The sequence below is a fragment of the Musa acuminata genome, unplaced genomic scaffold, assembly GCF_036884655.1.
Source record: "Musa acuminata AAA Group cultivar baxijiao unplaced genomic scaffold, Cavendish_Baxijiao_AAA HiC_scaffold_1077, whole genome shotgun sequence".
In the NCBI taxonomy this organism is placed as follows: Eukaryota; Viridiplantae; Streptophyta; class Magnoliopsida; order Zingiberales; family Musaceae; genus Musa; species Musa acuminata.
In genome coordinates, this window is record NW_027021291.1 from 1265976 (window position 1) to 1293620 (window position 27645).

General features: G+C 52.5%; 1 protein-coding gene across 1 annotated transcript; it reads right to left on the bottom strand.

The window, feature by feature from the left end:
• Positions 1–19771: 19771 nt before the first annotated feature.
• Positions 19772–21094, bottom strand: LOC135666216 (uncharacterized). The gene has a single exon (XM_065177785.1). The coding sequence runs from the start codon at positions 21092–21094 to the stop codon at positions 19772–19774; it is 1323 nt and encodes a 440-aa protein (XP_065033857.1).
• Positions 21095–27645: the final 6551 nt, after the last annotated feature.

A 27645-nucleotide genomic window follows, 5' to 3' on the forward strand; every position in this document is an offset into this window, starting at 1 on the left:
TTGTGATCAAATCTATCCAAACTAAATCAATAACTTAAACATAGATTGAAGTTTCTAGACTCATTTTAAACTATTCTCACAGTGGATGTACCGAAAACTCATGCCCAGTTTGTCAATTCACAATAGAAATAACTAATATATAGTGAGCATTCAATTACTTAAACTGATATGAAAAAGGTCTCCTGTGATATTTCCGGATATATGAGAATGGAAATGTAGCAAAACAAGAAAAAGTGAAGTTATAGGAATCAAATAAAGGGGAAATAGAAAACTGACATGGGCTTTCCCCATTACAGACTCATTGTCTTTTCTTTTCTCCGCTCATGTTTCCGGATAGGCCATGGAAACTTGCCAACCGATTAGGAATATCAACTTCTAATCTCCGCTCATGTTGAATTTTTTGGAAGAATTGACCAGATTTAGATATTTAAAAAGTAGTTAAAATTGCCATCTTTTGAAAATGCCTAATGATAATTCTAGTGCTAACCAGAGATTCCTTTATCCCTGTATAATTTTTAGCTAATTAAAAGGTCTCTACAACTACAAGTATGCACATAATCTCTGACACTGACAGAAAAGCATTTTAACAATGACACACTACGGAAAATAAAAATAAAAAAAGTATTTCTGATGAGCCCGCTCATTTTCATCATCTATTACCTTGCTTCCAAGGATTGAAAGCATATAGTGCTATTGCCCTACTGCCCGACGTACTTCTTTGTGATACAACTGAACAATGTGTCACGGACAAACTTCGAAACAGGATGTTTGATGTAATGCTTACGTATGTCCGTGTCTTTCTATTTGTTTATGCTTTGCACAGCATATAGATGGACAACCAAAGGTTTAATAGTCTCATTTTAGTTGGGTTTGGTGGCCTCTTTAGGCTTGTAAATAAAGGTTGTGTCATGTAGACACGTGTGAGAGATTATTCGATCTGTAATTGACCATTTTACCCCTTTGTTGTGCAACTGTTCTGAGCTTATAAAGTCTATTTGTAATTTGCATTGTCTGTGAAGTGTTTTTCGGAAATGTTTGCTTGTGGATTCCGAGTGAGGCGTTTACTCTAAACCGTTTTCTCTTTTGTGGGTCCTAATGGATCATGGGAGGTGTTACGGTGAGTAACTTTTTAAGCCGTGGCCTCGGGGCCGACGCGGCTCGGTTCTAGGGCTCGGAATGTCGGGGATCTCGGGCTTAGCTCCCTCGGGGTCTCCCGGTCGGGATCGGTCATTCGAGGCGGTAGATCGGGTCGGCAGCTCCGCAGCAGCGCCAGGAAGAGGCCACTTCGTCTTCGTTCCTGCACACAGGTCGGGTCGGAAGCTCGGCTCGACCCCTCCGACGAACAAGTTAGAGGAAGATGTGGAGGGGGTTTTGGAGGACGAAATGCCTCCATACAAGTGTGGTTTGTGAGTGTGTCCTCCTCCTCTCCTAATGGATGAGAGGGTATTTATAGGGGAGTATTCTGCAGGATGCACCTCGGTCAGCGTGTTCGGCCTGGCTTTTGCAGGATGTACCTCGGTCAGCGTGTTGGACCTGGCTTTTGCAGGATATTAGTGTGCCTCGGTCAGCGTTTTGATCAATTCCGAGGTGCATGATGTCATTTGGAGCAGCTGAGACTGTTTGCCATTTTTTCCCTTAACATATTCCCCCCCGGAAAGAAGCTATGCGTCGGTCGTTGTAACGGGAGTCCGAGGCATGGCTTCAGCTTTAGGCGGGTTGGCCGCGTGGGCGCGGTCCCGGGGAGCTGGAGGTCGAGGAGCACGACGCAGGCGGGTGAACCGCGCATGTGTGTCCTGAGAGCTGGAGGTCGAGGAGCACGACGCAGGCGGGTGAACCGCGCGGGTGTGTCCTGAGAGCTGGAGGTCGAGGAGCACGACGCAGGCGGGTGAACCGCGCATGTGTGTCCTGAGAGCTGGAGGTCGAGGAGCACGACGCAGGCGGGTGAACCGCGCGGGTGTGTCCTGAGAGCTGGAGGTCGAGGAGCACGACGCAGGCGGGTGAACCGCGCGGGTGTGTCCTGAGAGCTGGAGGTCGAGGAACACGACGCATGCGGGAAAACCGCGCAGGTGTGTCTTGGGTGGCGTAAAACCGTCGAGCCGAGGAGCGGCCGGGTGTGTCTTGGGTGGCGTAAAGCCGAAGAGCCGAGGAGCGGCGAGGTGTGTCTTGGGTGGCGTAAAGCCGAAGGGCCGAGGAACGGCCGAGCATGTCTTGGGTGGCGTAAAGCCGAAGGGCCGAGGAACGGCCGAGCACGTCTTGGGTGGCGTAAAGCCGAAGAGCCGAGGAGCGGCCGAGCATGTCTTGGGTGGCGTAAAGCCGAAGAGCCGAGGAGCGGCCAGGTATGTCTTGGGTGGCGTAAAGCCGAAGGGCCGAGGAACGGCCGAGCATGTCTTGGGTGGCGTAAAGCCGAAGGGCCGAGGAGCGGCGAGGTATGTCTTGGGTGGCGTAAAGTCGAAGAGCACGACGCAGGTGGGCAGTCCGCGCAGGCGTGGTCTCGGGTGGCGTAAAGCCGAAGAGCCGAGGAGCACGACGCAGGCAGGCAGGCCGCGCAGGCGTGGTCTCGGGTGGCGTAAAGCCGAGGAGCACGACGCAGGCGGGCAGGCCGCGCAGGCGTGGTCTCGGGTGGCGTAAAGCCGAAGAGCCGAGGAGCACGACGCGGGCAGGCAGGCCGCGCAGGCGTGGTCTCGGGTGGCGTAAAGCCGAGGAGCACGAGGCAGGCGGGCAGGCCGCGCAGGCGTGGTCTCGGGAGGCGTAAACCGAAGAGCCGAGGAGCACGACGCAGGCGGGCAGACCGCGCAGGCGTGGTTGCGAGGGCCATGCGGCCGAGTGACACGGCGCCGGACGAGGTGATAGGCTCGGCCGAGAGACAACTTAAGCGGGGAGGTCGCGCTGAGGTGAACTCGACGGTGAAGGGCCGAGAAGCTCGGCGCAGGTAGGCTGCAGCCGAGTGACACCGCTCAGAGGGGCAGGCCGCTCTGAGGGGAGCTCGGGAGAGTGTGGCCGAGGGGTTCGGCGCAGAAGGGCCGACCGCGCAAGCGTGTCTCTGGAACATGGGGCCAAGGAACACGACGCAGGCGGGCAGGCCGCGCAGGTCTGTCTCGGGAACATGGGGCCAAGGAACACGACGCAGGCGGGCTGGGGCCGCGCAGGTGTGGTCTCGGGTGGCGTAAAGCCGAAGAGCCGAGGAGCATGACGCAGGCGGGCAGGCCCCGCAGGCGTGTTCGCGAGGGCCATGCGGCCGAGTAGCACGACGTGCGTCGGGCTGATCGCGCAGGCGTGGTCACGAGGGCCATGCAGCCGAGTAGCATGACGCAGGCCGTGGAGGTAGGCTGGGGTCGAGCGAAAACTCAGCCGGGCAAGCCGTGCTGAGGTGGACTTGACAGTGCATGGCCGAGGGGCTCGGTGCAGGAGTGTCGACCGCGCAAGCGTGTCTCGGGAACATGGGGCCAGGGAGCACGACGCAGGCGGGCAGACCGCGCAGGTCTGTCTCGGGAACATGGGGCCAAGGAACACGGCGCAGGCGGGCTGGAGCCGCGCAGGTGTGGTCTCGGGTGGCGTAAAGCCGAAGAGCCGAGGAGCACGACGCAGGCGGGCAGACCGCGCAGGCGTGGTCACGAGGGCCATGCGGCCGAGTAGCAAGACGTGCGTTGGGCTGATCGCGCAGGTGTGGTCGCGAGGGCCATGCGGACGAGTGACACGGTGCAGGGGGACAGACCACGCAAGTGCGTCTCGGGCATTATACAACCGATGAGGTCGGCTCGGGCCGAGGAGGTCTCGGACAGGCCGTGGCCGAGGAAGTCTCGGGCCGAGAGATTACTCAGGCGGGCAAGCCGCGCATGGGGCCGAGGTAGCAGGTTGCGCCGTCAGCCGAGGAGCTAGCGCGGGCTGGCCGCGCATGGGGCCGAGGCAGTAAGCTGCGCTGTCAGGCGAGCAGCTGAGGCGAGCTGTCGCGCATGGGGCCCAAGGGTCAAGGCAGCGGGCTGCACCGTCAGCCGAGCAGCTGACGCGGGCTGGCCACGCATGGGGCCGAGGAGCCGAGGCAGCGCATGAGGTCGGCTCGGGTAGAGGAGGTCTCGGACAGGCTGTGGCCGAGGGAGTCTCGGGCCGAGAGGTTACTCAGGCGGGCAAGCTGCGCAAGGGGCCGAGGGGCCGAGGCAGCGCATGAGGTCGGCTCGGGTAGAGGAGGTCTCGGACAGGCTATGGCCGAGGGAGTCTCGGGCCGAGAGGTTACTCAGGCGGGCAAGCTGCGCAAGGGGCCGAGGAGCCGAGGCAGCGTGCAGCGTGTTTGCTGCGCATGGTGCCGAGGGGCCGAGGCAGCGTGGTGCTGCGCACGGGGCCGAGGGGCCGAGGCAGCGGGCTGCTTGCTGCGCATGAGGCCGAGGAGCCGAGGCAGCGCATGAGGTCGGCTCGGGTAGAGGAGATCTCGGACAGGCTGTGGCCGAGGAAGTCTCGGGCCGAGAGGTTACTCAGGCGGGCAAGCTGGGGCCGAGGAGCCGAGGCGTGCGGGTTGGTCACGCGCGTGGGGCCGACGCGGGCGGGTTGGTCGCGCGCGTGGGGCCGAGGGGTCGAGGAACCGAGGCGCGCGGGGTGCCGACGCGGGCGGGCTGTTCGCGCGCGGGGTGCCGACCCGGGCGGGCTATTCGCGCACGGGGTGCCGACCCGGGCGGGCTGGCCGCGCGTGTGTCAGCCGAGGAGCTCTCGGGCATACCGCGCAAGTGCGCCTCGGGCATTATGCGACCGAGGTGGTAGGCTCGGGCCGAGCGACAACTCAGCCGGGCAAGCCCGGCTGAGGTGAACTCGACAGCGTATGGCCGAGAAGCTCGGCGCAGGCGGGCGGACCGTGCATGGGGCCGAAGGCCGAGGCAGCGTGCAGCGTGTTGGCTGCGCATGTGGCCGAGGGGCCAAGGCAGCGGGCTGCTGCTGCGCTTGGGGCCGAGGAAGCGTGTTGCTGCGCACGGGGCCGAGGCGCCGAGGCAGCAGGCTGCTAGCGCGGGCTGGCCGCGCATGGGACCGAGGCAGCAGGTTGCGCCGTCAACCGAGGAGCTGAGGCAGCGTGTTGCCGCGCACGGTGCCGAGGGGCCGAGGCAGCGTATTGGCTGCGCACGGGGCCGAAGGGCCGAGCGGCGCCGAGAGGCCGAGGTAGCGTGGGGCCGAGGCAGCAAGCTGCGCTGGCTGGTCGCGCGCGTGGGACCGAGGGGTCCAGGCGCGAGGGGCCGAGGCAGCAAGCTGCGCTGGCTGGTCGCGCGCGGGGCGCCGACGCGGGCGGGCTGTTCGCGCGCGGGGTGCCGACTTGGGCGGGCTGGCCGCGCGCGTGGGGCCGAGGCAGCTCGGCGCAGGCAGAGACCAGCCCCAGAAGTCGCTGCTTCTGGTGCAGGTCGGTTGCAGCGAAGCAACCAAAGAGAAAGCTAACGTACCGTCATTCCGGGCCCTCCTTCTAGCGTCAAAATGTTACGGTGAGTAACTTTTTAAGCCGTGGCCTCGGAGCCGACGCGGCTCGGTTCTGGGGCTCGGAATGTTGGGGATCTCGGGCTTAGCTCCCTCGGGGTCTCCCGGTCGGGATCGGTCGTTCGGGGCGGTAGATCGGGTCGGCAGCTCCGCAGCAGCGCCAGGAAGAGGCCACTTCGTCTTCGTTCCTGCACACAGGTCGGGTCGGAAGCTCGGCCCGACCCCTCCGACGAACAAGTTAGAGGAAGATGTGGAGGGGGTTTTGGAGGACGAAATGCCTCCATACAAGGGTGGTTTGTGAGTGTGTCCTCCTCCTCTCCTAATGGATGAGAGGGTATTTATAGGGGAGTATTCTGCAGGATGCACCTCGGTCAGCGTGTTCGGCCTGCCTTTTGCAGGATGTACCTCGATCAGCGTGTTGGACCTCGGTTAGCGTGTTCGGCCTGGCTTTTGCAGGATGTACCTCGGTCAGCGTGTTGGACCTGGCTTTTGCAGGATATTAGTGTGCCTCGGTCAGCGTTTTGATCAATTCCGAGGTGCATGATGTCATTTGGAGCAGCTGAGACTGTTTGCCATTTTTTCCCTTAACAGGAGGTTTCAGGGAGACTGACCTTTGCGGACGAACACGCAAGGGTGCCGCATGACTTAGGCAAAACTAGCTAAGTCTGTGACAGATGGTATCAGACTGGGACAAGCACCCATATAAACACCTGGCATACAAATCTGAGGGACCTAGTGGGGTTGCGTTGAGGGCAGTCAGCACACGCGCGACCGTTTGGGAGAAAACGGGCATGAAGATGTAGGAAAAAGGAGTCGCTCGGAGGAGCGAGCATCTGAGACTGGCATTCGGAGGAATGGCAAACCCTTCGCGCAAGAGGCACCACGAGGACAAGCAAGCTGGGAAGAATGTGAAGCGCACAAAGGTTCGGATGGCTGAGTTCGAGCTACGGCTCAACGTTGACAACAACACTTGATGGTGCTCAAGGCAAGTGAGGCGCTTGGTAAATGATGAGACAATGCAAGGTGGAAAGAGTTGCTCAGCGATCGAAAGAGCTGTGCAAAGCTCACAGAGGTGAGAGGAATTGCTAACTCAAAGAATTCGGTGCTCATGTAAGGGCTTGCATGCGGATGATGGAATGTTCGTGGCCATCCCAAGGCGACCGAAACTCGGTGCCAAGGAGCATTGAAACTTTCTCTTCGGCATGTGAAGGATACGTCCGTGGAAGGCTAAAGTATGCAGCAAGTTTAGCATGTTGCTAGGGCTTGAGTGATGCAGCGGGGGCTGTATTGACGTAGAGTCGCAATCTAGCAAGTGCGTTTGCAGGAGGCGGAACAATGCACAGTTTGTTCAGCAAATCGGAGTAGTCTAAGGGGATGGTGGTCTCCGAAACGAAGAGAGATGTTGCTACAATATGACAGTTATTTAGGAGGGATAGATCTCGGTTATCCAGAGGGAGAATCATGTGCAACAGATCGCACATGTTGAGGAGGAGTACCTCAAAAACAACAACTCCATGAAGCTCAATGGACCGAGCGAGCGATGAGGAGTCGTTGAATGATCTCACTTAAGAGAATGCATTGGTGGATGCATTGCGAGATCAAGTGAGAGAGCGATCTAAAGCAACATAAATGAAAGCACACTTGGGAGTAGATATGATGATCAGACTCAAGGAAGGGCTGACCCGAGGAATGGTGGGCGTGAGGGCCACCATCAACTCAATGCAAAACGAGGAGCGGAGCAACTTGGGTGTAACTTGGCGAAGTACCCAAGCCGTATGAAGTGAGCTGGCATAAAAGATGGAACATGGAGCGGAGGCACAAAGCTTTCCTTGGACAGAGGTCAAGGATATGAACTCTTGCAAAGGCAAGAGTAGGATCATGTTGTTCCATGGGTCATTCATTTTGACGGAGCGGACTCATCTTGTATGGTGCCAAAGACGAAAAAAGTTTATGGGCACATGCACCTTATCTCAGAGAAGCATTTGATGGAGGAACTAAGGCAACTCAACTTGCGGAGGCGAAGTTGGGTTCAGAATGCCTTGGCATGGGGCAAGAGGATGCGGAGGCAGGTATTCTTGAAGAATATGCCATAGTGATGCCATTCAAGTTACTTGAAGGAAGCGATACACAGTGGAGATTGTGCTTGTAGGGGCAGAGGCCCAGGATCCAGACAATGGTGCACTAATTATAGCGAAGTTGGTGGACTTCGGGAGCTACTAGGCGATGGATTGTCCTAGAGCGATGCTTCAACTAAGTGTGACCTAAGAGCGGGTGGATGAAGGTCGATTGTCAAAAGAGCGAACAAAACGAAAGTGGAGACCCTGCGATGTATTGGCAGAGGCTACACATAGAGGGTTCACAATTCAAGTTCATCCCACAATGATCAGAATGCATTGGAGATGTCACCAGGAGGCGACATGGTGCAGCGGATCGTGGTGGAAGCAGTTCGTGGCAATGCGATTCACACGACACAGTCCCGTGAGGGACTTTATCATATGGAGGTATGATCGGGAGCTACTGGGAGCTCCACTTCGGTGAACAACACGACGGTAAGAAGAGCGAGTTCCTACCTTATCGGTGCGCTACCTTAGTAGTTGTCGTTCTTGTTTCTTTAGTCCCTTCAGTAGTTCCTATACCTGTCATGTTTCTTGGATTATTTACAAGTGGTATTCAAGCTCTTATTTTTGCAACGTTAGCTGCGGCTTATATAGGTGAATCCATGGAGGGTCATCATTGACTAGCTTTCAAAATAGTCTTTTTATTATTACAAAATAGTCTTATTATTATTATTATTAAGTAAGTTTATCCCAATTCATGCATGGTTCAAGATAATCCAATTGGTTGGGGAACATAATAACGTATTACTATATGACTTAGAGTTTTAGGAGAAAAGATGGACGGTATTACAGAATTGTAAAAAAAAAAAGAAGGGTTGGGGAGGTTATACTAGATGTATGTAATGTCTATAAGCTCAGACCCGTCTATGTTTCTAGGAATGATTCTAGAATCCGATTTAATCTAAAAAAAATACGGGTGATTTACGTTATGGAAGAAACAAATATATATGTTATATTAGAATGACATTAGATATTCATTAGTTATATAAGGCTATCCCTATCATCCTATATAACATCACTATATTACATAATTACATGCTATTACTTAATTACATACTATTACTATTTTTTATAATCATAACTTCTACTCTGTAATCATAATATAATCCTATACATAATATAAAATATAATCCTATACATAATATAATCCTATAATGATAATATAATATAATAATAATATTAATATAATAATAATATAATAAATAATAATAATATAATAATAATATAATAAATAATAATAATATAATAATAATATAATAAATATAAGTAAATAAATATAAGTAATAAAATAAGTATTAGTTAACATTAATAATTAGTTTAATAGTTAATATTAATATAAGTATTAATATTCATATGTAAAATATCTAAGTATCAATTAAGTATTAGTTAATATAATCATTTATAATTATATTATCGATAATTATTAGTATTAATTATTACTATATATTGATATTGGTACTACTTCATACTTTTATATTACTACATATTGATATATTGATATTGATTTGTATTGGTATTAATTTGATTGATATGGATTGCAGCTCACACTGCATTTAGTCACACTCCATGAGCGGGGCCTTGCTGGAGGAACTCCGGGCGCGCTATAGCATCTCGGAGGACCATATCCTCAGTGCTCCCGAACCGGGCCAACGGGCGTATGACCCAGTCCAAAAGGGCTTCGCCTTGACCCTCGACGCCCTGGAGGCGGGCTTGCGTTTTCCTCTTCACCCCCTCATAGCATCCTGCCTGTCTCTCTGGCGGATTTCGCCATCTCAGGTGGCGCCAAACTCTTGGCGTTACCTGGTGGTATTCCTGGGGGAATGCCATTATGCCAACATCACCCCCACTCTTAACCTCTTTCTTTCCTGCTACCGCCTCTGCAGGGGTTCGTGGGGCTATTTTTTGTCAGCCCGGACGGGTTTTCGAGTCGGTGGTGCCCCTTCCAGTAACAAGGGATGGAATGGGAGGTTTTTTTATGTCAGCCGTGCGCAGGACTGGGGTTTCGAGGTTCGGTGGTCCGCGAGGGCGATCGATAACACCACCCCATGTTTGGGCGAGGCAGAGCGCCAAGCTCTGGTGAGGCTCAAGGAGATTCTCCCTAGGTCGCAGGCCATCCGTACCATGACCAAGCAATGGCTGGTCGAGGCGGGCCTCAGCCCGACGCCTATGGGTATGTTTGGTTACGTTTTGTCCGGGCGTTTTGCGTGGTTGGCTCCGGGTACTAACTTCTTTTGTTTTTCGTAGATATGGTGAACCTGCGCTCGCTCCTGGGGGGTCAGGGTTCGGAGCCCCCCCTTCCAGCTTCGCCAACCGATCCGCAACCTCCTACTCCCGCTCCGTTGACCGACCCGCTACCCGGCTCGGCGGGCGCCCCGCTGGAGGTCGAGGCTGGGCGCCCTTCGAAGAAGGCGAAGACAACCCCGTCGAAGGGGCCCGAGGCGAGCTCTCATCGTGGAGGGGCAGTCCCCAGTCGTCGGATGGCCGGGAAGGGTCTTCGCTCTGTCTCCGTGCGCGACCTCTGCCGGCTTCCTGCCAGAGACGGGGAGCCGTACCTGACGCGGCTAGCGAGCGAGATCCTACCCGGTGAGCTCAGCGACCCTCTGGTTCCCCGCTGGGAGGGTTTGTCCCGAGGGTCTAAGGTGTGGGCCGGAGGGGATCCCTCCGCGACGTTCCTCCGAGGCGCGCTCCATCCCGATATGGCTCGGGACTTGTATGTCCTGCCCTCGGAGGCGTTGCTCAACAAGTCGGCCCAGTCACTGACCTGGGTAAGCGTGCTCCTGCTTTGCCGGTTCATTTGTCCGATGCCGGCCTCCTTGACCTGTTTCCTTCTATGCAGGGTCTCCACTACGCGGTGGCCCTGATGGACAGGGTGCGCGACGCCGGCCGGGTCATCGGGGGCCTGGCCAGCCGCAACGCTGAACTCGTCCTGCCAGGTTGAAGAGGTTCGAGCCGGAGCTGGTCCAGAGGCCGTGGTGGCTGCCGAGCAGCGTGCGTTGGACCTGGAGGCAGAGGCGGCGTGCCTCCGGTCGGGGCTCGAGGCCTCTAAGAAGGCGAATGAGGGACTCCAGAAGACAATAAGGGTGGAGCGGACTGAGCTCCGCCTGGTGAAGACGGAGGCGAGCGCCCTCAGCAAAAAGCTGGAGGAAGCGAAGGTTGAGGCGAAGACGGCCTCGGAGGCGCTGGCGGAGGAGGCCCGTCTCCGACCCGCGAGGGACAAGGAGCTCCTCGAGGCCTACAAGAGGTCGGAGGGGTTCGAGCTCGGGCTGACGCGGACGGGGCGGGTATCCTTTGAATATGGATACCGTATCGCTACGTCCCGTTTCTGTGCTCGTCACCCGGGTCTCGAGGTGGAGGAGGACCCTTTTACCCCTCACCCCGAGGACCGGGGGGTGGATATGTTAGGATCGAGAGCACTAAGAGGGGGGGGGGGTGAATTAGTGCAGCGGATATCTTTCTGTGATTAAAAACGAAAGCTGCGTTTGTTCGATAAAAACGATTTCGATGTAAAAGCTGATTCTAAGATTACTTAAGATCAAGCGCAGTTTACGTCTAAACACAGTTTACGTTTAAACTCAGTTTGCGTCTAAATACAGTTTGCGTATAAACGCAGTTTTGTGTCTAAACGTAGTTTTACGTCTAAACGCAATTTTGCGTCTAAACTCAGTTTACGTCTAAACGCAGTTTTACGTCTAAACGCAGTTTGCGTTTAAAAGTAGTTTTACGTCTAAAACACAGTTTTACACAGTTTACGTCTAAACGCAGTTTTACGTCTAAACGCAGTTTGCGTCTAAACGCAGTTTTACGTTTAACGCAGTTTGCGTCTAAAAGTAGTTTTACGTCTAAAACACAGTTTTACGTTTAAACACAGTTTCAAAGAGATCTGATTTTAGAAACTCGTTCGTAAAAGCGCAGAAGACAGTTTTGCAGAATCAAAACGTAAATGTAAATTGATCGTACGAAAAACAGAGATTTACGTCTGAATGCAGATTCGAAAAGATCAGCACTTAGAACTTGTTCGTAAAGGCGCAGAGAGCAGTAGTTATGTAGGAGGTTTGCAGCAATGATAAGGAACTCAAAAATAAACGCAAACCAGATATTTAGAGTGGTTCGGTCAGTCTTGACCTACTCCACTTTTGGCTTCCTCTACCGACGAGGTCACCGACGTCAACTAGCTGCCTTCCTTCAATGGGCGAAGGCCAACTGCCCTTTTACAGTTTCACTCCTTTTGACGGGCTCAGGAGACAACCCTTACAGATCCTTTCTCTCCTCTCTTTACAACTCAAGACTTGAAGAACAGAAAGAGGAGAACTTTTGGACTTTACACAAGTTTGAGCTCTTAGAATCACAGAAAAGATCAAGAATTCGTAGTGGATCTATATGCTTTCTATGCTGAATGGGTGGGGTATTTATAGGCCCCAACCCAGTTCAAACTTCGAGCTCAAACCGATCAAATCCCGGAATTCCGGGATCAGGCGGTTGCACCTCTTGACTGGAGAGGTTGCACCGCCTGGCAGAGCTCGAAGTCTGAGCTCAGGCGGTTGCACCTCTTGACTGGAGAGGTTGCACCGCCTGGCAGAGCTTGAAGACTGAGCCCAGGCGGATGCACCTTCTCTATCAGGGGTGGTTGCACCTCTCTGCCAGAGCTCGAAGACTGAGCTCAGGCGGTGCATCTCCTGATCAGAGAGGTTTCACCTCTCTGCCAGAGGTGGTTGCACCTCTCTGCCATAGGTGGTTGCACCTCTCTGCCAGAGCTCGAAGACCGAGCTCAGGTGGTGCATCTCCTGGCCAGAGAGGTTGCACCTCTCTTCCAGAGCTCGAAGACCGAGCTCGGTGATTGCATCACCTAGCAGAGCTCGAAACTTGAGCTCTGGCGGTGCTACCTCTTGACAGAGGAGGTTGCACCGCCCAGTCTCGTTTGGAGACTAAGTCCTGGGCGGTTGCACCTCTTGGCTGGAGCGGTTGCACCGCCCAGTCTCGTTTGGAGACTAAGCCCTGGGCGGTTGCACCTCTTGGCTGGAGCGGTTGCACCGCCCAGTCTCGCTGGGAGACTTAGCCTGGGCGGTGCTACCTCCCTGCCTGGGCGGTTGCACCTCCCACAGCTTCTTGGGTCCGAATGGGTTGAACCATTCGACCCAACATGAGTTCTTCAGGGGCCCAATTGCCCCAGGATTAAGCTAATGGGATCACCTCCCATTTCTAACTTAATCACCGTGCTAACTACGATTAAATTTAAGACAATTTCTGCAGCTTTGCTTCGGTACGTCAATCGCTTCTTCCGGCGAGTTTCCGGCGAACTTCCGTCGATCATCCGATGAACCCTCGGTGATGCTTCTGCGGACTTCCGGCAAACTCCTGGACTTTGCGACGATCCACTTGGCGAGTTCCAACGAGCTTCGCTTGGCAAGCTTCCGGACTTCTCGGATCTGTTCTCGCAGAACCTCCGACGACCGTCCGAACTTCCGTCGAACTCTCGAACTCCCAACGTGATCATGATCTTGACTCTGGAGCAACTCCTGCTGCTTGTCTATCTTTCATCGTAGTTAATCCTGCACACTTATCTCAACACACAGATTAAACAACAAATGACAATTGACTTCATCATCAAAATCCGAGATTCAACAGGATATGCCCGAGGAAGTCCCCTTCGACGATCGCCTAGAGGTCCCCCAAAAATAAAGGGTTTTTGAATTTGTTTTTGTTGGTCGGGTTTTGTAAGTCGGGTCCTGTATTTTGGTTTGCTGTCTTCAATAAAAGGAAAGACTTTTCTCCATCCGCTTTATTGTTCCCTTCTTCGTTTCCTAGGCAAAAGCTTCTTCCTTCGGGAGAGAGTTCTTCTTCTTTAAACGGAAAAGGTTTCTTCGTTTCAGACGAAAAAAGGTTTCTTCGTTCCAAGGAGAGAGTTCCTTGGATTCATTGTGCACGAGAGAGGAATCGATGCCAACCTGGAGAAGGTTCAAGCGATAATCAATATGCAGTCTCCCCGGATGGTCAAAGACCTACAGCGACTTAACGGGAGACTTGTCGCCCTGTCTCGCTTCCTCGCCCGATTGGGCGATCGCTGCCTCCCGTTCTTCAAAGCGCTCAAAAGCCCGAAGAACTTCCAGTGGACATCAGAATGCGAGGAGGCTTTCAAACAAATGAAACAGCACTTGGCCAGCCTTCCCCGGCTCGCCTCCGTCTCTCCGGGCGAGAGGCTGGGCCTCTACTTGGCGGCTTCCCAGCATGCGGTCAGCTTTGTCCTGGTCAAGGAAAGCTCCGGCCAACAACTCCCGATCTACTACGTCAGCCACGTCCTGAGTGGACCTGAGGAGCGTTACCCGCCGATAGAGAAGCTCGCGCTCGCCCTAGTGCTCTCAGCTCGGAAGTTGCGCCCCTACTTCCAAGAACACCCGGTGGAGGTCGTCACCGACCAACCCCTTCAACAGGTCTTAACGAAATTTGATGTTGCGGGACGGCTCCTCAAATGGGCGGTGGAGCTCGGCGAACATGACATAAGATCTCAAGCGGGCCCCCGAAGCTTGGACCCTACACGTCGACGGCTCGGCCAACTCAAAGGGCGCAGGCACAGGGCTGGTCCTCCTCGCCCCTGACGGACGCTCGTTCGAGCGATCCCTTCGCTTCGGGTTCAAAGCCACCAACAACGAGGCGGAGTACGAGGCACTCTTAGCGGGACTAAGGCTGGCCCTTGAAATGCAGGTGGCCGTGATACGCGTCCTCATCGACTCACAACTTGTGGCCGAGCAGCTCAATGGCGGATACAGAGCTCGGGACGCGACCATGGCGAAATACCTGGCACGGGTAAGGGACCTGACCCCCAAAGTTTCGCTACTTTACCTTATCCAATGTTCCGAGGAAGAAAAACGAACGAGCCGATGTCCTAGCTAAGCTGGTGTCAAAACCGACCTCCAAGGCACGGCCAGAGGTTGAGGAGCTCCCTGCTCGCGCCATTGAAGTGGCGACTACGGCCTCAGGCAACGCCCCGATCACGTGGGTGCAGGAGCTACTACGCTTCAAGCGGGACGGAACCCTTCCCCTCGACGAAGCCGCGACTCGGCGCCTGCGTCGCACACACGTATGGTACACCGAGGAGAGCGGCCGACTTTACAAACGGTCCTTCACCTATCCCCTCCTGCGATGCTTGGAGCCTGACGAAGCCCAGGCGGTCCTAGCCGAAACCCACGAAAGGGTTTGCGGCGAGCACATCGGCGGGCGAACCTTGGCGCACAAAATACTTCGCCAAGGCTACTACTAGCCGACCATGTGCCGAGACGCGAAAGCTTACGTACAGCGGTGCAGCTCGTGCCAACAGCACGCCCGCACTCCCCGACAACTCGCGGTCCCGCTCAGCCCCATCGACTGCGCATGGCCATTTGCGCAGTGGGGTTTGGACCTCCTCGGACCTTTCCCACCGGCTTTTGGACAGCGGAAGTACATAATTATAGGAGTGGACTACTTCACAAAGTGGGTTGAGGCTGAGCCGCTGGCGACGATCACGGAACATCAAATGGAGAAGTTCGTGTGGAAGAACCTGGTAACTCGGTTCGGGTTGCCCAAGGCCATTATCACGGACAACGGACCTCAGTTCGCCGGCAGAAGGTTCCAGGAATTCTGCGCCAATCATGGCATTCAACTGAGGTTCAGCTCCGTGGCTCAACCCCAGACGAATGGGCTGGCAGAGGTAACCAACCGATCCATCTTGGACGGAGTCAAAAGAAGAGTGTCCGCAGCCCGGTCGGCCTGGATAGACGAGCTCCCCAGCGTACTATGGTCACTGCGCACCACTCCTAAGGCCGCGACCAGAGAATCCCCGTACAGTTTGACGTTCGGGACCGAAGCCGTCTTGCCACCCGAGATGGCTGTCGCCACCCTTCGGACAAAGAGCTATGACGAGGAAGTCTCGAACGAAGGACTTCGTGCCAGCCTCGACGTGCTCGAGGAGCGACGCGCTGACGCGCACCTGAAAGCCCTCTCTTACCAGAGAGCCGTTGCGAGGGTCTACAATAAAAAGGTATGACCCCGACCGATCAAGTTAGGCGATCTAGTCCTACGAAGGGTCGAGGTTAGCGACCCGACCCGAGCAAGGGGAAAGCTGGCCCCCAAGTGGGAGGGACCTTATCGGGTCATCAAGGTAGTCCGACCGGGTGCTTACCACCTCACGTCGATGGACGGTTCTCCTTTGCCGAGAACCTGGAACGTCGGAAACCTTAAGAAGCGAAGGGATACGAGGCACTCTTAGTCCCGCTAAGAGTGCCTCGTACTCCGCCTCGTTGTTGGTGGCTTTGAACCCGAAGCGAAGGGATCGCTCGAACGAGCGTCCGTCAGGGGCGAGGAGGACCAGCCCTGTGCCTGCGCCCTTTGAGTTGGCCGAGCCGTCGACGTGTAGGGTCCAAGCTTCGGGGGCCCGCTTGAGATCTTATGTCATGTTCGCCGAGCTCCACCGCCCATTTGAGGAGCCGTCCCGCAACATCAAATTTCGTTAAGACCTGTTGAAGGGGTTGGTCGGTGACGACCTCCACCGGGTGTTCTTGGAAGTAGGGGCGCAACTTCCGAGCTGAGAGCACTAGGGCGAGCGCGAGCTTCTCTATCGGCGGGTAACGCTCCTCAGGTCCACTCAGGACGTGGCTGACGTAGTAGATCGGGAGTTGTTGGCCGGAGCTTTCCTTGACCAGGACAAAGCTGACCGCATGCTGGGAAGCCGCCAAGTAGAGGCCCAGCCTCTCGCCCGGAGAGACGGAGGCGAGCCGGGGAAGGCTGGCCAAGTGCTGTTTCATTTGTTTGAAAGCCTCCTCGCATTCTGATGTCCACTGGAAGTTCTTCGGGCTTTTGAGCGCTTTGAAGAACGGGAGGCAGCGATCGCCCAATCGGGCGAGGAAGCGAGACAGGGCGACAAGTCTCCCGTTAAGTCGCTGTAGGTCTTTGACCATCCGGGGAGACTGCATATTGATTATCGCTTGAACCTTCTCCAGGTTGGCATCGATTCCTCTCTCGTGCACAATGAATCCAAGGAACTTCCCGGAGGGGACGCCGAAGGCGCACTTCGCGGGGTTGAGCCGCATGCCGAACTTGCGTAGCGTGGAGAAGGCCTCGGCTAGGTCGGCGAGGTGTGCTCCGGCCTCCTGGCTCTTCACGATCATGTCGTCCACGTAGACTTCCATGTTCCTTCCGATTTGATGGGCGAACATCTTGTTTACCGTCCTCTGGTATGTGGCCCCGGCATTTTTTAACCCGAACGGCATGACTTTGTAGAAGTACACGCCTCGATCAGTGAGGAAGCCTGTGTGCTCTCTGTCGCCGGGTGCCATCCTGATCTGGTTATACCCTGAGTAGGCATCCATGAAAGAGAGTCGCGCGTGACCGGCTGTTGCGTCGACCAGCTGGTCGATCTTTGGGAGGGGGTAGCAGTCTTTAGGGCATGCATCGTTGAGACTGGTGTAGTCAACACACATCCTCCAGCTTCCATTGTGTTTCTTCATGAGGACTACATTGGACAGCCACTGAGGATATTTGGCTTCTTCTATGAAGCCCGCGGCCAGGAGCCGGTCCACCTCCTCTTGTATCGCACGTTGTCGATCAGGGGCCTGGCGCCGGGCCTTTTGTTTCACCGGGCGGGCGTCAGGTGGGATGTTGAGATGGTGCTCTGCGACCTCAGGGTCGACGCCCTGTTAGGATCGAGAGCACTAAGAGGGGGGGGGTGAATTAGTGCAGCGGAAATCTTACAGCGATTAAAAACCAAAAGCTGCGTTCGTTCAATGAAAACTATTATGATGCAAAAGCTAATTCTCAGTTTGTATCTAAGTGCAGTTTGCGTCTAAGCGCAGATTGCGTCTAAGCGCAGTTTGCGTCTAAACACAGTTTGCGTCTAAGCGCAGTTTGCGTCTAAGCGCAGTTTGCGTCTAAACTCAGATTTACGTCTAAACGCAATTTTACGTCTAAACGCAGATTTACGTCTAAACGCAGTTTTACGTCTAAACGCAGATTTACGTCTAAACTCAGATTTACGTCTAAACTTTGAAACTCGTTTGTATACTCGCAGAAGACAGTATGCAGTTGAAATCAAGACGTAAACGTGAACTGAGAACTAATGATTGTGAGAGGAAAGCCGATTTACGTCTAAATGCAGTTTTACGTCTGAATGTTGAAACTCGTTCGTAAAATTGTAGAGGACAGTTTGCAGTTATCAATAGGATCAAAATGTAAGTGTAAACTGCAAAGAAACTCTTTCGTAAAAGCACGGAAGACAGTTCTGCAGAATCAAACGTAAACGTAAACTGTAATGTACGAAAATACGAATTTACGTCTGAATGCAGATTCGGAAGAACAGCACTTAGAACTTGTTCGTGAAAGCGCAGAGAGCAGTAGTATTGAAGGAGGTTTGCAGTAATGATAAAGTGCTCAAAGATAAACGCAAACCAGAGATTTAGAGTGGTTCGGTCAGCCTTGACCTACTCCACTTTTGGCTTCCTCCACCGACGAGGTTGCCGACGTCAACTAGCTGCCTTCCTTCAATGGGCGAAGGCCAAACTGCCCTTTTACAGTTTCTCTCCTTTTGACAGGCTCAGGAGACAACCTTTACAGACCTTTCTCTCCTCACTTTACAACTGAAAACTTGAAGAACAGAAGGAGGAGACTTAAAGGCTTTACAACACTTTTGAGCTCTTAGAATCACAGAAAAGATCAAGATTTCGGTGTTGGTCTGTGTCTTTTCAGTGCTGAATGGGTGGGGTATTTATAGGCCCCAACCCAATTCAAATTTCGAGCTCAAAACGATCAAATCCCGGAATTCCGGGATCAGGCGGTTGCACCTCTTGACTGGAGAGGTGGCACCGCTTGGCAGAGCTCGAAGTCTGAGCTCAGGCGGTTGCACCTCTCGACTGGAGAGGTGGCACCGCCTGGCAGAGCTCGAAGACTGAGCTCGGACGGTTCCACCTTCTCTGTCAGGGGTGGTTGCACCTTCCTGCCAGAGCTCGAAGACCGAGCTCAGGCGGTGCATCTCCTGACCAGAGAAGTTTCTCTTCTCTGCCAGAGGTGATCGCACCTTTCTGCCAGAGGTGGTTGCACCTCTCTGCCAGAGGTGGTAGCACCACTCTGCTAGAGCTCGAAGACCGAGCTTAGGCTGTGCATCTCCTGGCCAGAGAGGTTGCAGCTCTCTGCTAGAGCTCGAAGACCGAGCTCGGTGGTTGCATCGCCTGCCAGAGCTCGGAACTTGAGCTCTGGCGGTGCTACCTCTCGACGGAGGAGGTTGCACCGCCCAGTCTCGCTTGGAGACTTACCCCTGGGCGGTTGCACCTCTTAGCTGGGGCGGTTGCACCGCCCAGTCTCGCTGGGAGACTTAGCCTGGGCGGTGGCACCTCCCTGCCTGGGCGGTTGCACCTCCCACAGCTACTTGGGTTCGAATGGGTTGAACCATTCGACCCAACTTGAGTTCTTCAGGGGCCCAATTGCCCCAGGATTAAGCTAATGGGATCACCTCCCATTTCTAACTTAATCACCGTGCTAACTACGATTAAATCTAAGACAATTTCTGCAGCTTTGCTTCGGTACGTCAATCGCTTCTTCCGGCGAGTTTCTGGCGAACTTCCGTCGATCATCCGATGAACCCTCGGTGATGCTTCTGCGGACTTCCGGCAAACTCCTGGACTTTGCGACGATCCACTTGGCGAGTTCCGACGAGCTTCGCTTGGCAAGCTTCTGGACTTCTCGGATCTGTTCCCGCAGAACCTCCGACGACCGTCCGTACTTCCGTCGAGCTCTCGAACTCCCAACGTGATCATGAACTTGACTCCGGCGCAACTCCTGCTGCTTGTCTATCTTTCATCGTAGTTAATCCTGCACACTTAAAACAAAACTTCGATCGAGACAATTAATCCTAAGCAATTAACCAAGTTGTCCGGCATGTCATTGGTCCCTCGACGCTTCGTCTGATTCTTCGGCGCATCGTCCTCTCCTGCGGCCTATTGCCCAATCGGCCAGTTGACTCCGCAACTCCGATATCCTTGGCACAATACCCGCTCTTCTTGGCCCGATGCCCGAGTCCACGGCCCGAAGCCTTCTGTCGATACGTCGACCGATCCACCAGCTCGACATCCAATCTTCTGACATGTTCCTCCGGCACAACATGATTTTCCTGCTTTAATTGTCTCATCCTGATCAAAGAATCCTGCGTCACTCAAAACGCAGATTAAATCATAAACATATATCAAGTAGTTTCATCATCAAAATACGAGATTCAACACGCCCGTCATGTCCGATGGGGACCATGCGAAGACGTCGGCATTTTCCCGTAGGAGACCGACGAGCTGCTCTCGTTCCCGCTCTGGTAGTTCCGATCCGATCTTCACGGTCTGGTCCGACCGAGCTTCTTGCAAAGGAATGTCAACGGTGGACCCCGTCGGCTCGGGATGGGGAGTCAATTTCTTCTTTTCCCGCGGATCTTCCAGGGGCGATTTGGTCCTGGCTCTCTTGCCCAATGATACGGCGGTAAGGTAGCACCGCCTGGATTCTCGGGGGCTTCCCGTAGCTTCCCCGACTCCAGCGTGAGTTGGGAATTTAATGGTCTGGTAGTAGGTCGAGACGACCGCTCTAACCTTGTTGAGGGTCGGCCGACCGAGTATGGCATTGTAGGCGGTAGGAAGGTCGACCACCAGAAAAGTGGCCATCACAGTCTTTGACTTCGGTGGGGTCCCCAAAGTCAGGGGCAAAGTAATGGCCCCCAGGGGTGATATTGAATCTCCCGTGAAACCGGTGAGCGCCGAGCACATCGGGCTCAGATTCTCCCTGACCAAGCCCAGCTTTTGAAAGGCGTCGAAGTAGAGTACGTCGGCCGAGCTCCCCGTGTCAACCATGATCCTCCTCATCTGTGCGTTGGCTACCCTGGCTGATATTACCAAAGCGTCGTCGTGGTCGGGTCGCTCAGTAGCTCCGGTTGGGAAGGTGATCTCGGGCTCCGGCTCGTGCCCCGAGGCTTCGTCAGGCGCGGCTCGGGCATACGCCTTCCTGCCCGACATGGAACCTCCCCCTGATGCGAGGCCCCCGGCTATCACATCGATGTGCTGCTCGACGGGACCTTCTGGGCGAGGCGACTGCTCTTTGTTCGGCCGGAGGTACCGGCCAAGGTGACCTCTGAGGATAAGCTCCTCGATTTGCCTCTTCAGCTCGTAGCATTGCTCAGTGTTGTGCCCGTGCTGCCGATGAAATCGATAATATCTTGATCGGTCCACGAGCTCCCGCGGGTTCCTCATCGGGCGAGGGTCCTTGAGCAGTCCCTTCCCCTTTTCGTGTAGAAATATTTCAGTCCGGGACGAATTCAAGGCGGGAAGAGGAGGCCTCGGGTCGGGTCTGTCCAACTTTCGCCGAGAGGCGGCGGGTTGTTGCTGTCGGGGCGGTTCTGTCTTGACCTTTTTGTGTTCCTCCCGCCTTCCAGACATCCAAGTCTCCGCGGCGATGAACTGACTGGCACGTTGGAGCATCTCGGGGACCGCGACGGGGGGTCGCTCTACGAGCGACCAAAAGAACTTGGAGGGGCGCAGGCCTGTCATGAACGCCTTCATCAAGAAAGAGGGGTGAGCATCCAACAATCCACGGATTTGGGTTGTAAATCGGTTCACAAAGTGGGAGAGGGGCTCGTCCTCTCTCTGGTTGAGCCCGAGGAGTAATTGCTAGTCATAGGTGCCCAGCAAGCCAATCACGTGAGTGATGGCACGTGTGACTTGATACATAATCTTTTTGCTTATTATATTTTGGCGTATATCACTTTATAACTATTGCATAAATGCATATATATTGTGATGTCCTTGGATTTGTGCAATGGGAATCGGATCGTGATGAGATCACGATAATGAGATCGATTCACCTTTAAACACATATCCTAAATAATCCCGGTCATAGGTTACTCGAGAGGGACATCGTGATAACCGGATAGACTGGTGTGCTGTATACCCGTCCATATGATGGATGCAGCTGGTCTCATAGCTGCTCGTGTAGGGACACTAGGGATACAGTACAGGTGCTCATTGGAGAATGAGTTCACTGATTGATCCGCTTATGGAATGCTGGATGGTTGATGATGCCTTATTGTTAGACAATGATTCCGTAGTCCTAGTGGTGTATCTGGTCCTTAGACTTGAGACACCAAGGATGTCCTGTATGAGTGCTCCACTCTTTGATACCAGACTTATAGGTTTGGCTGTTCCCAGATCTAGTACAGCTGGTCATTGGGAGTGGTAGTCGACCTTACGAGGGCTATTGAGTGTCGACAGAGGATCATCCACTCTCGGCATCATGAGAGGAATATCTCATGTGTTCTTGCTCAGACAAATCCCTGGCCAGGGTCATTCGGGTTGAGAGAGAAAGAGTTCTCCGGGAGAATCCGATTAGAGCGAGACTCGAGTAAAAACCGTATGGGTCTGACAGCACCATGCTCGATATACGGTCTCTGGGATATTAGATGGATGAGGGACTATAGGTACATGGTAACTGAGGACAGACAGGTCCAATGGATTGGATTCCCCTGTATCGTCTGGGGACTACGGCGTAGTGGCCTAGTACGTCCGTAGTCGATGAGTCAAGTGAATTATTATAGAGATAATAATTCACTCAGTCAGAAGGAGTTCTGACAGGTATGACTCACGGCCAGCTCGATATTGGGCCTAGAGGGTCACACACATATGGTAGGCATTGCGATGAGTAGAGGTTCGGATATGAGATATCTGACAGAGCCCTTGTCTTATTGGATGCAGATCCAATACCCACTAGGGAAGGACCCATTAGGGTTTGACACGGGATCTCTATAAATAGGAGGGATTCACAGCCTCATAGGCTAGAGTATTTGCTTGCCCTTCCTATTCTCCTCTCCCTCTCCACCTCAGAGCAGGCCTGGAGTTTTTGAGGAGCGTCGTCGCAACCCTGCTGTGTGGATCACCGCTAGAGAGGAGGACGCTTGACCTCCTTCACCCTCTCCTAAGGATCTGTAAGGAAACAGGGATATACGATCTCCCTAGGTAACACAATCTCTATACGCAGTTTTGTGTTTTGCGGATTTTTGCGCACCAATCTTCGCACGACGACGAACATCTTTTTGGGAATCGGGGATTTTTGTTTTCTTGTTCTTCCGCTACGCATATGATGTCGCCCCCCATGATTTCCCAATAGTGGTATCAGAGCCAGGTTGTTCGTGCGAATGATTGATTTTTGAACTGCGTGTGTTGTGTTTAGAAAGAATATTGACGTCAAAATCGTTGACGCAAAAGCGAGGAAGGGCAGCAACAGTTGCTGCCCTCGATCTGCATACCTGCAGCCACCTGCAGCGGCAGCCGCAGCCGCACCCAGGCAGCACAGCGCCGGCGCATGCGCAAGCGCTGTGCCTGCAGCAGCCGACCGGCGGTCTGCTTGCAGCAGGCTTGCTGCTGGCGGGGCTGGCAGCCCACGGGCAGAGGCGCCGCAGGGCAGCGGCGCCTGCCGCCGCTTCTCCCGCGGGCGAAACCCCCCCACAGGGGCGGCCGCCCGGCGGTACAGCACCGCCTGCGGAGGCGGCGGCGCCCACCCGCAGCGGCATCGCCGCCAGCGGGCGTGCCGCCTGCAGGCGAGGGCAGTGCCCTCGCCCCGCCGCACAGGCCGCCGCCGGCAGGGTGGCGACGGCGGCAGCAGCGAAAGGGGGAAAGGGTATTAGGGTTTTCTGGGCAAAAGACAGTTTTGCCCCTCGGAATTTGAGAAATTCCAGTTTCTGTCTTTTGTCCAAATTACGAAAATACCCTTAGGAATTGAGAAATTCCCTACATGTCCCTTATTTCAGAAAAATATTAATTAATTAAAAAGTTTAGTTGATTATTATTTTTATTATTATCTAATAGTCCTACATGATGATTATTTATACATAAGATGTATGATGTGTGGACGGATGATCATGGACCGTGTGATGTGTGTACTTGTGATTATTATTATTGAGGTCTGCGAACCTCCATTATATTTCTCGTTTATTGTCGGGCCTGCGTGCCTATGATTGAGTTGTAATCATATGAGGAGGTGCAGCGGGAGCGTGGATGCGATAGCGGGACCCACGAGACGGACGATCGTGATGCATGGAGATGCATCAAGATGTCGTCGGAACCGACGAGGACGAGATGAACGATCATAGGGCATGGAGATGCACCGTTGCACACATAGATCTTGATGTGAGTGATTAGGCCTACTGGCTCGGGCCTAATCATATTAGGTTGTGGTCCATGATCATCTGATGTGATTGCTTATACATATACTAGATATGTATATATATTTGCATGCGATGTAGATATATATTAAATATGTATATGTGTGACATGTCATATTAGGAGACCAAATTATAGAAACATCTCTCGATAATATTAAGTCGATAAACGTGAGGCAATTAGATTGACTCACGTGGCCTTCCATCGTTATGAGTAGGAACCGATTCCCGGTGTAGGTTGAGTTGGTCGAGTCCCTCGAGACTCACCTATATCGCGATTCGCTATCTTGCTTACGACATAGAGATGTCACCGGTGACCTGAGGGCATGGTATGCTTGGTCGAGTCCCTCGAGGGTATATCATCAAATCAGACTCATCTTGTAACGAAGGTGTTGACTTAACCGAGCATCATGGTTGGTCGAGTCCCTCGAGGCCATGGTGATTCGGAGGCCAAACAGGACGGGAATCACAAGGAGTTGTGATCTGCAAGAGTTGCCTACCTTTTAGGCTTAGTGTGATTGGTCAAGTCCCTCGAGGTTACACTAAGACGCTGATTGGATCTTGATCCCCACTAGAAGTCTGCCGGAGACTTCCGTTTCACGTGCTGAGGGTGTCGCGTGACTCGTTAGTAAAATAGTGGGAGCATATTAAGATAGAAGTCCATATCTTGATAGTTTATTTCTTGCAAAATCTGCATGTTATTCATTTTTGCTACATCTTTATTTTCAGAAAATGTCGTTTTCAAATCCCTTACGTGGCATACTTGATGTCAACCGCCTCACTGGTCCAAATTATACGGATTGGCTCCGTAACTTGAGAATTGTTCTCACAGCGGAAAAAATCGTGTACGTCCTTGATACAATGATGCCTACGCCCGAAGAAGGGGCAAGCGAGGATGAGATCGCTCGCTACGTGAAGTACATTGATGACTCCACTCTTGCTCAGTGCTATATGTTGGGCTCTATGACTCCAGAGTTACAGAGACAACATGAAAAGATGGATGCCAGATCCATTCTCCTACATGTCCGCAAATTGTTTGAGGAACAGGGAAGGACTCAACGATATGAGATATCCAAGAGCCTTTTCCGCGCTAGGATGACTGAGGGGACACCGGTTCAGAACCATGTCCTAAAGATGATTGAGTGGATAGAGAAACTCACAGGTCTAGGAATGGTCCTAGAGGATAACTTTTGTGTGGACATTGTGCTTCAGTCCCTACCAGATTCCTTTTCACAGTTCATAATGAATTTTAATATGAACAAGCTTGAGGTGACTCTCCTAGAGCTCCTCAATATGTTGAGGGAGGCAGAGAGTACTATTAAGAAAGAGAAGCCAGTTCTCTACACTAGTGAGACCAGAAAGAAAAGGAAAGCAGAAAGGTCCCTTAAGAAGGGAAAGGGCAAGGGCAAACGAGGTAAAGCAAAGGTTGCTAAGAAAGACCCAGCAAAGAACAAAGGCCAGTGCTTCCACTGTGGTAAAGATGGGCATTGGAAGAGAAACTGCAAAGAGTACATTGCAGAAAGGGCGAAACAAAAGCTTGATGAAGCTTCAGGTACATTCATGATCAGTCTCCATTTGTCAGACTCTTATGATAACACATGGGTATTGGATACCGGTAGTGCTTATCATATATGCAATTCATTGCAGGTTCTGGCAAGGCCTAGGAGACTAGAGAGAGGCGAGATGGACCTCAAGATGGGTAATGGAGCAAAAGTTGCTGTATTAGCTGTTGGCGAGGTCGCCCTACATCTGCCTAGTGGAGCTTTTATTGCATTAGATGCATGTTATTTTGTTCCTTCTATTATCAAAAACATTATTTCCATTTCATGTTTAACAGTTAGTGGATATAAATTTGTTTTTGAGAACAATGGTTGTTCGATATTATTAGATGATAAGATCATCACGAAAGGAACATTGCATAATGGTTTATTTATGTTAGACACCACTCCACATATCATGAATGTAAATGTGTCTAAAAGGAAACGAGATGAGTTGAACAGTGCATACCTGTGGCATTGTAGGCTAGGTCACATCCATGAAAGAAGGATTCAAAAGTTGCTAAATGATGGATATCTAGATCCATTCGACTATGTGTCATATGCAACTTGTGAGCCTTGCATTCGTGGAAAACTGACCAACTCTCCATTTAGTGGAACTGGAGAGAGAGCCACTGAGTTGTTGGAACTCATACATAGTGATGTATGTGGACCCATGTCAACTCATGCCATTGGAGGTTACTCCTACTTCATTACATTTACTGATGATTTCTCAAGGTATGGATATGTGTACTTAATGAAGTACAAGTCCGAGGCTTTTGAGAAATTCAGAGAGTATAAGAATGAGGTGGAGAACCAGACTGGAAAGAGTATCAAAACTCTTCGATCAGATCGAGGAGGTGAGTACTTAAGTACAGAGTTTACTCACTTCCTCAAGGACCATGGGATATTATCCCAATGGACACCTCCTTATACACCTCAGCTCAATGGTGTCTCTGAAAGGAGAAATCGTACATTATTAGATATTGTACGGTCCATGATGAGTTTCGCTGACCTACCCATCTCATTCTGGGGATATGCCCTAGAAACCGCAGCTTACCTTCTGAACAGAGTTCCAACTAAGTCGGTAGTGTCTACACCATATGAGATATGGAAAGGGAAGAAGTCTGATCTTAAGGTTGTTAAGATTTGGGGCTGCCCTGCCCATGTTAAAAGACACAACCCCGATAAGTTAGAATTAAGGACAGAGCGATGTAAATTTGTGGGATACCCCAAGGAAACTTGTGGGTATTACTTCTATCATCTCGAGGACCAAAAGGTCTTTGTAGCTAAGAGAGCAGTGTTCCTTGAGAAGGAACACATTCTTGACGGAGACAGTGGGAGAATGATAGAATTGAGCGAGGTTGGAGAACCAAGCTCAAGCACCACTCTACAGCTCGAGTCTGTTCAGGTACCTAATACACAAGTATCAACTTTACGCAGGTCTGATAGAGTATCCCATCCTCCTGAGAGATATGTGGGACATATTAGAGCAGAGGATGTAGAGGATATTGATCCTCAGACCTACGAGGAGGCTATTATGAGTATAGACTCCGGGAAGTGGAAAGAAGCCATGAATTCTGAGATGGATTCTATGTACTCCAATAAGGTTTTGAACCTAGTTGATGCACCCGAAGGTATTGTACCCATCGGTTGCAAGTGGATCTTTAAGAAAAAGATCGGAGTAGATGGAAAGGTAGAGACCTATAAAGCAAGGCTAGTGGCTAAGGGGTATCGTCAAAGGCAAGGTGTTGACTACGACGAAACTTTCTCACCCGTAGCAATGCTAAAATCCATCAGAATTCTATTGGCTATTGCAGCACACTATGATTATGAGATCTGACAGATGGATGTGAAAACCGCATTCCTCAACGGGAACCTCGAGGAGGAGGTGTATATGATGCAACCTGAGGGATTCGTGTCCAAGAACTGCCCAGATAAGGTGTGTAGGTTGCTTAGATCCATTTATGGACTAAAGCAAGCTTCCCGAAGTTGGAACATAAGATTTGATGAGGCAATCAGATCTTATGACTTCGTTAAGAATGAAGATGAGCCTTGTGTATACAGAAAGGTAAGTGGGAGCGCTATTACCTTTTTGGTGTTATATGTGGATGACATCCTCATCATTGGGAATGACATAGGAATGCTATCCACAGTAAAGGCTTAGTTATCTAGACACTTCTCCATGAAGGACTTAGGAGAAGCATCTTATATCTTGGGGATTAGAATCTATAGAGATAGATCCAAGAGGATGCTTGGCTTGTCCCAGTCCAGGTACATAGAAACTATTGTCAAAAGGTTTGGCATGGAAAATTCCAAGAGAGGTCTCATACCGATGAGACATGGGATATCG

Bases quoted from the DNA above. Each gene is read 5' to 3' on its own strand.
- LOC135666216 (XM_065177785.1), bottom strand. From the start codon at position 21,094: ATGACAGGCCTGCGCCCCTCCAAGTTCTTTTGGTCGCTCGTAGAGCGA.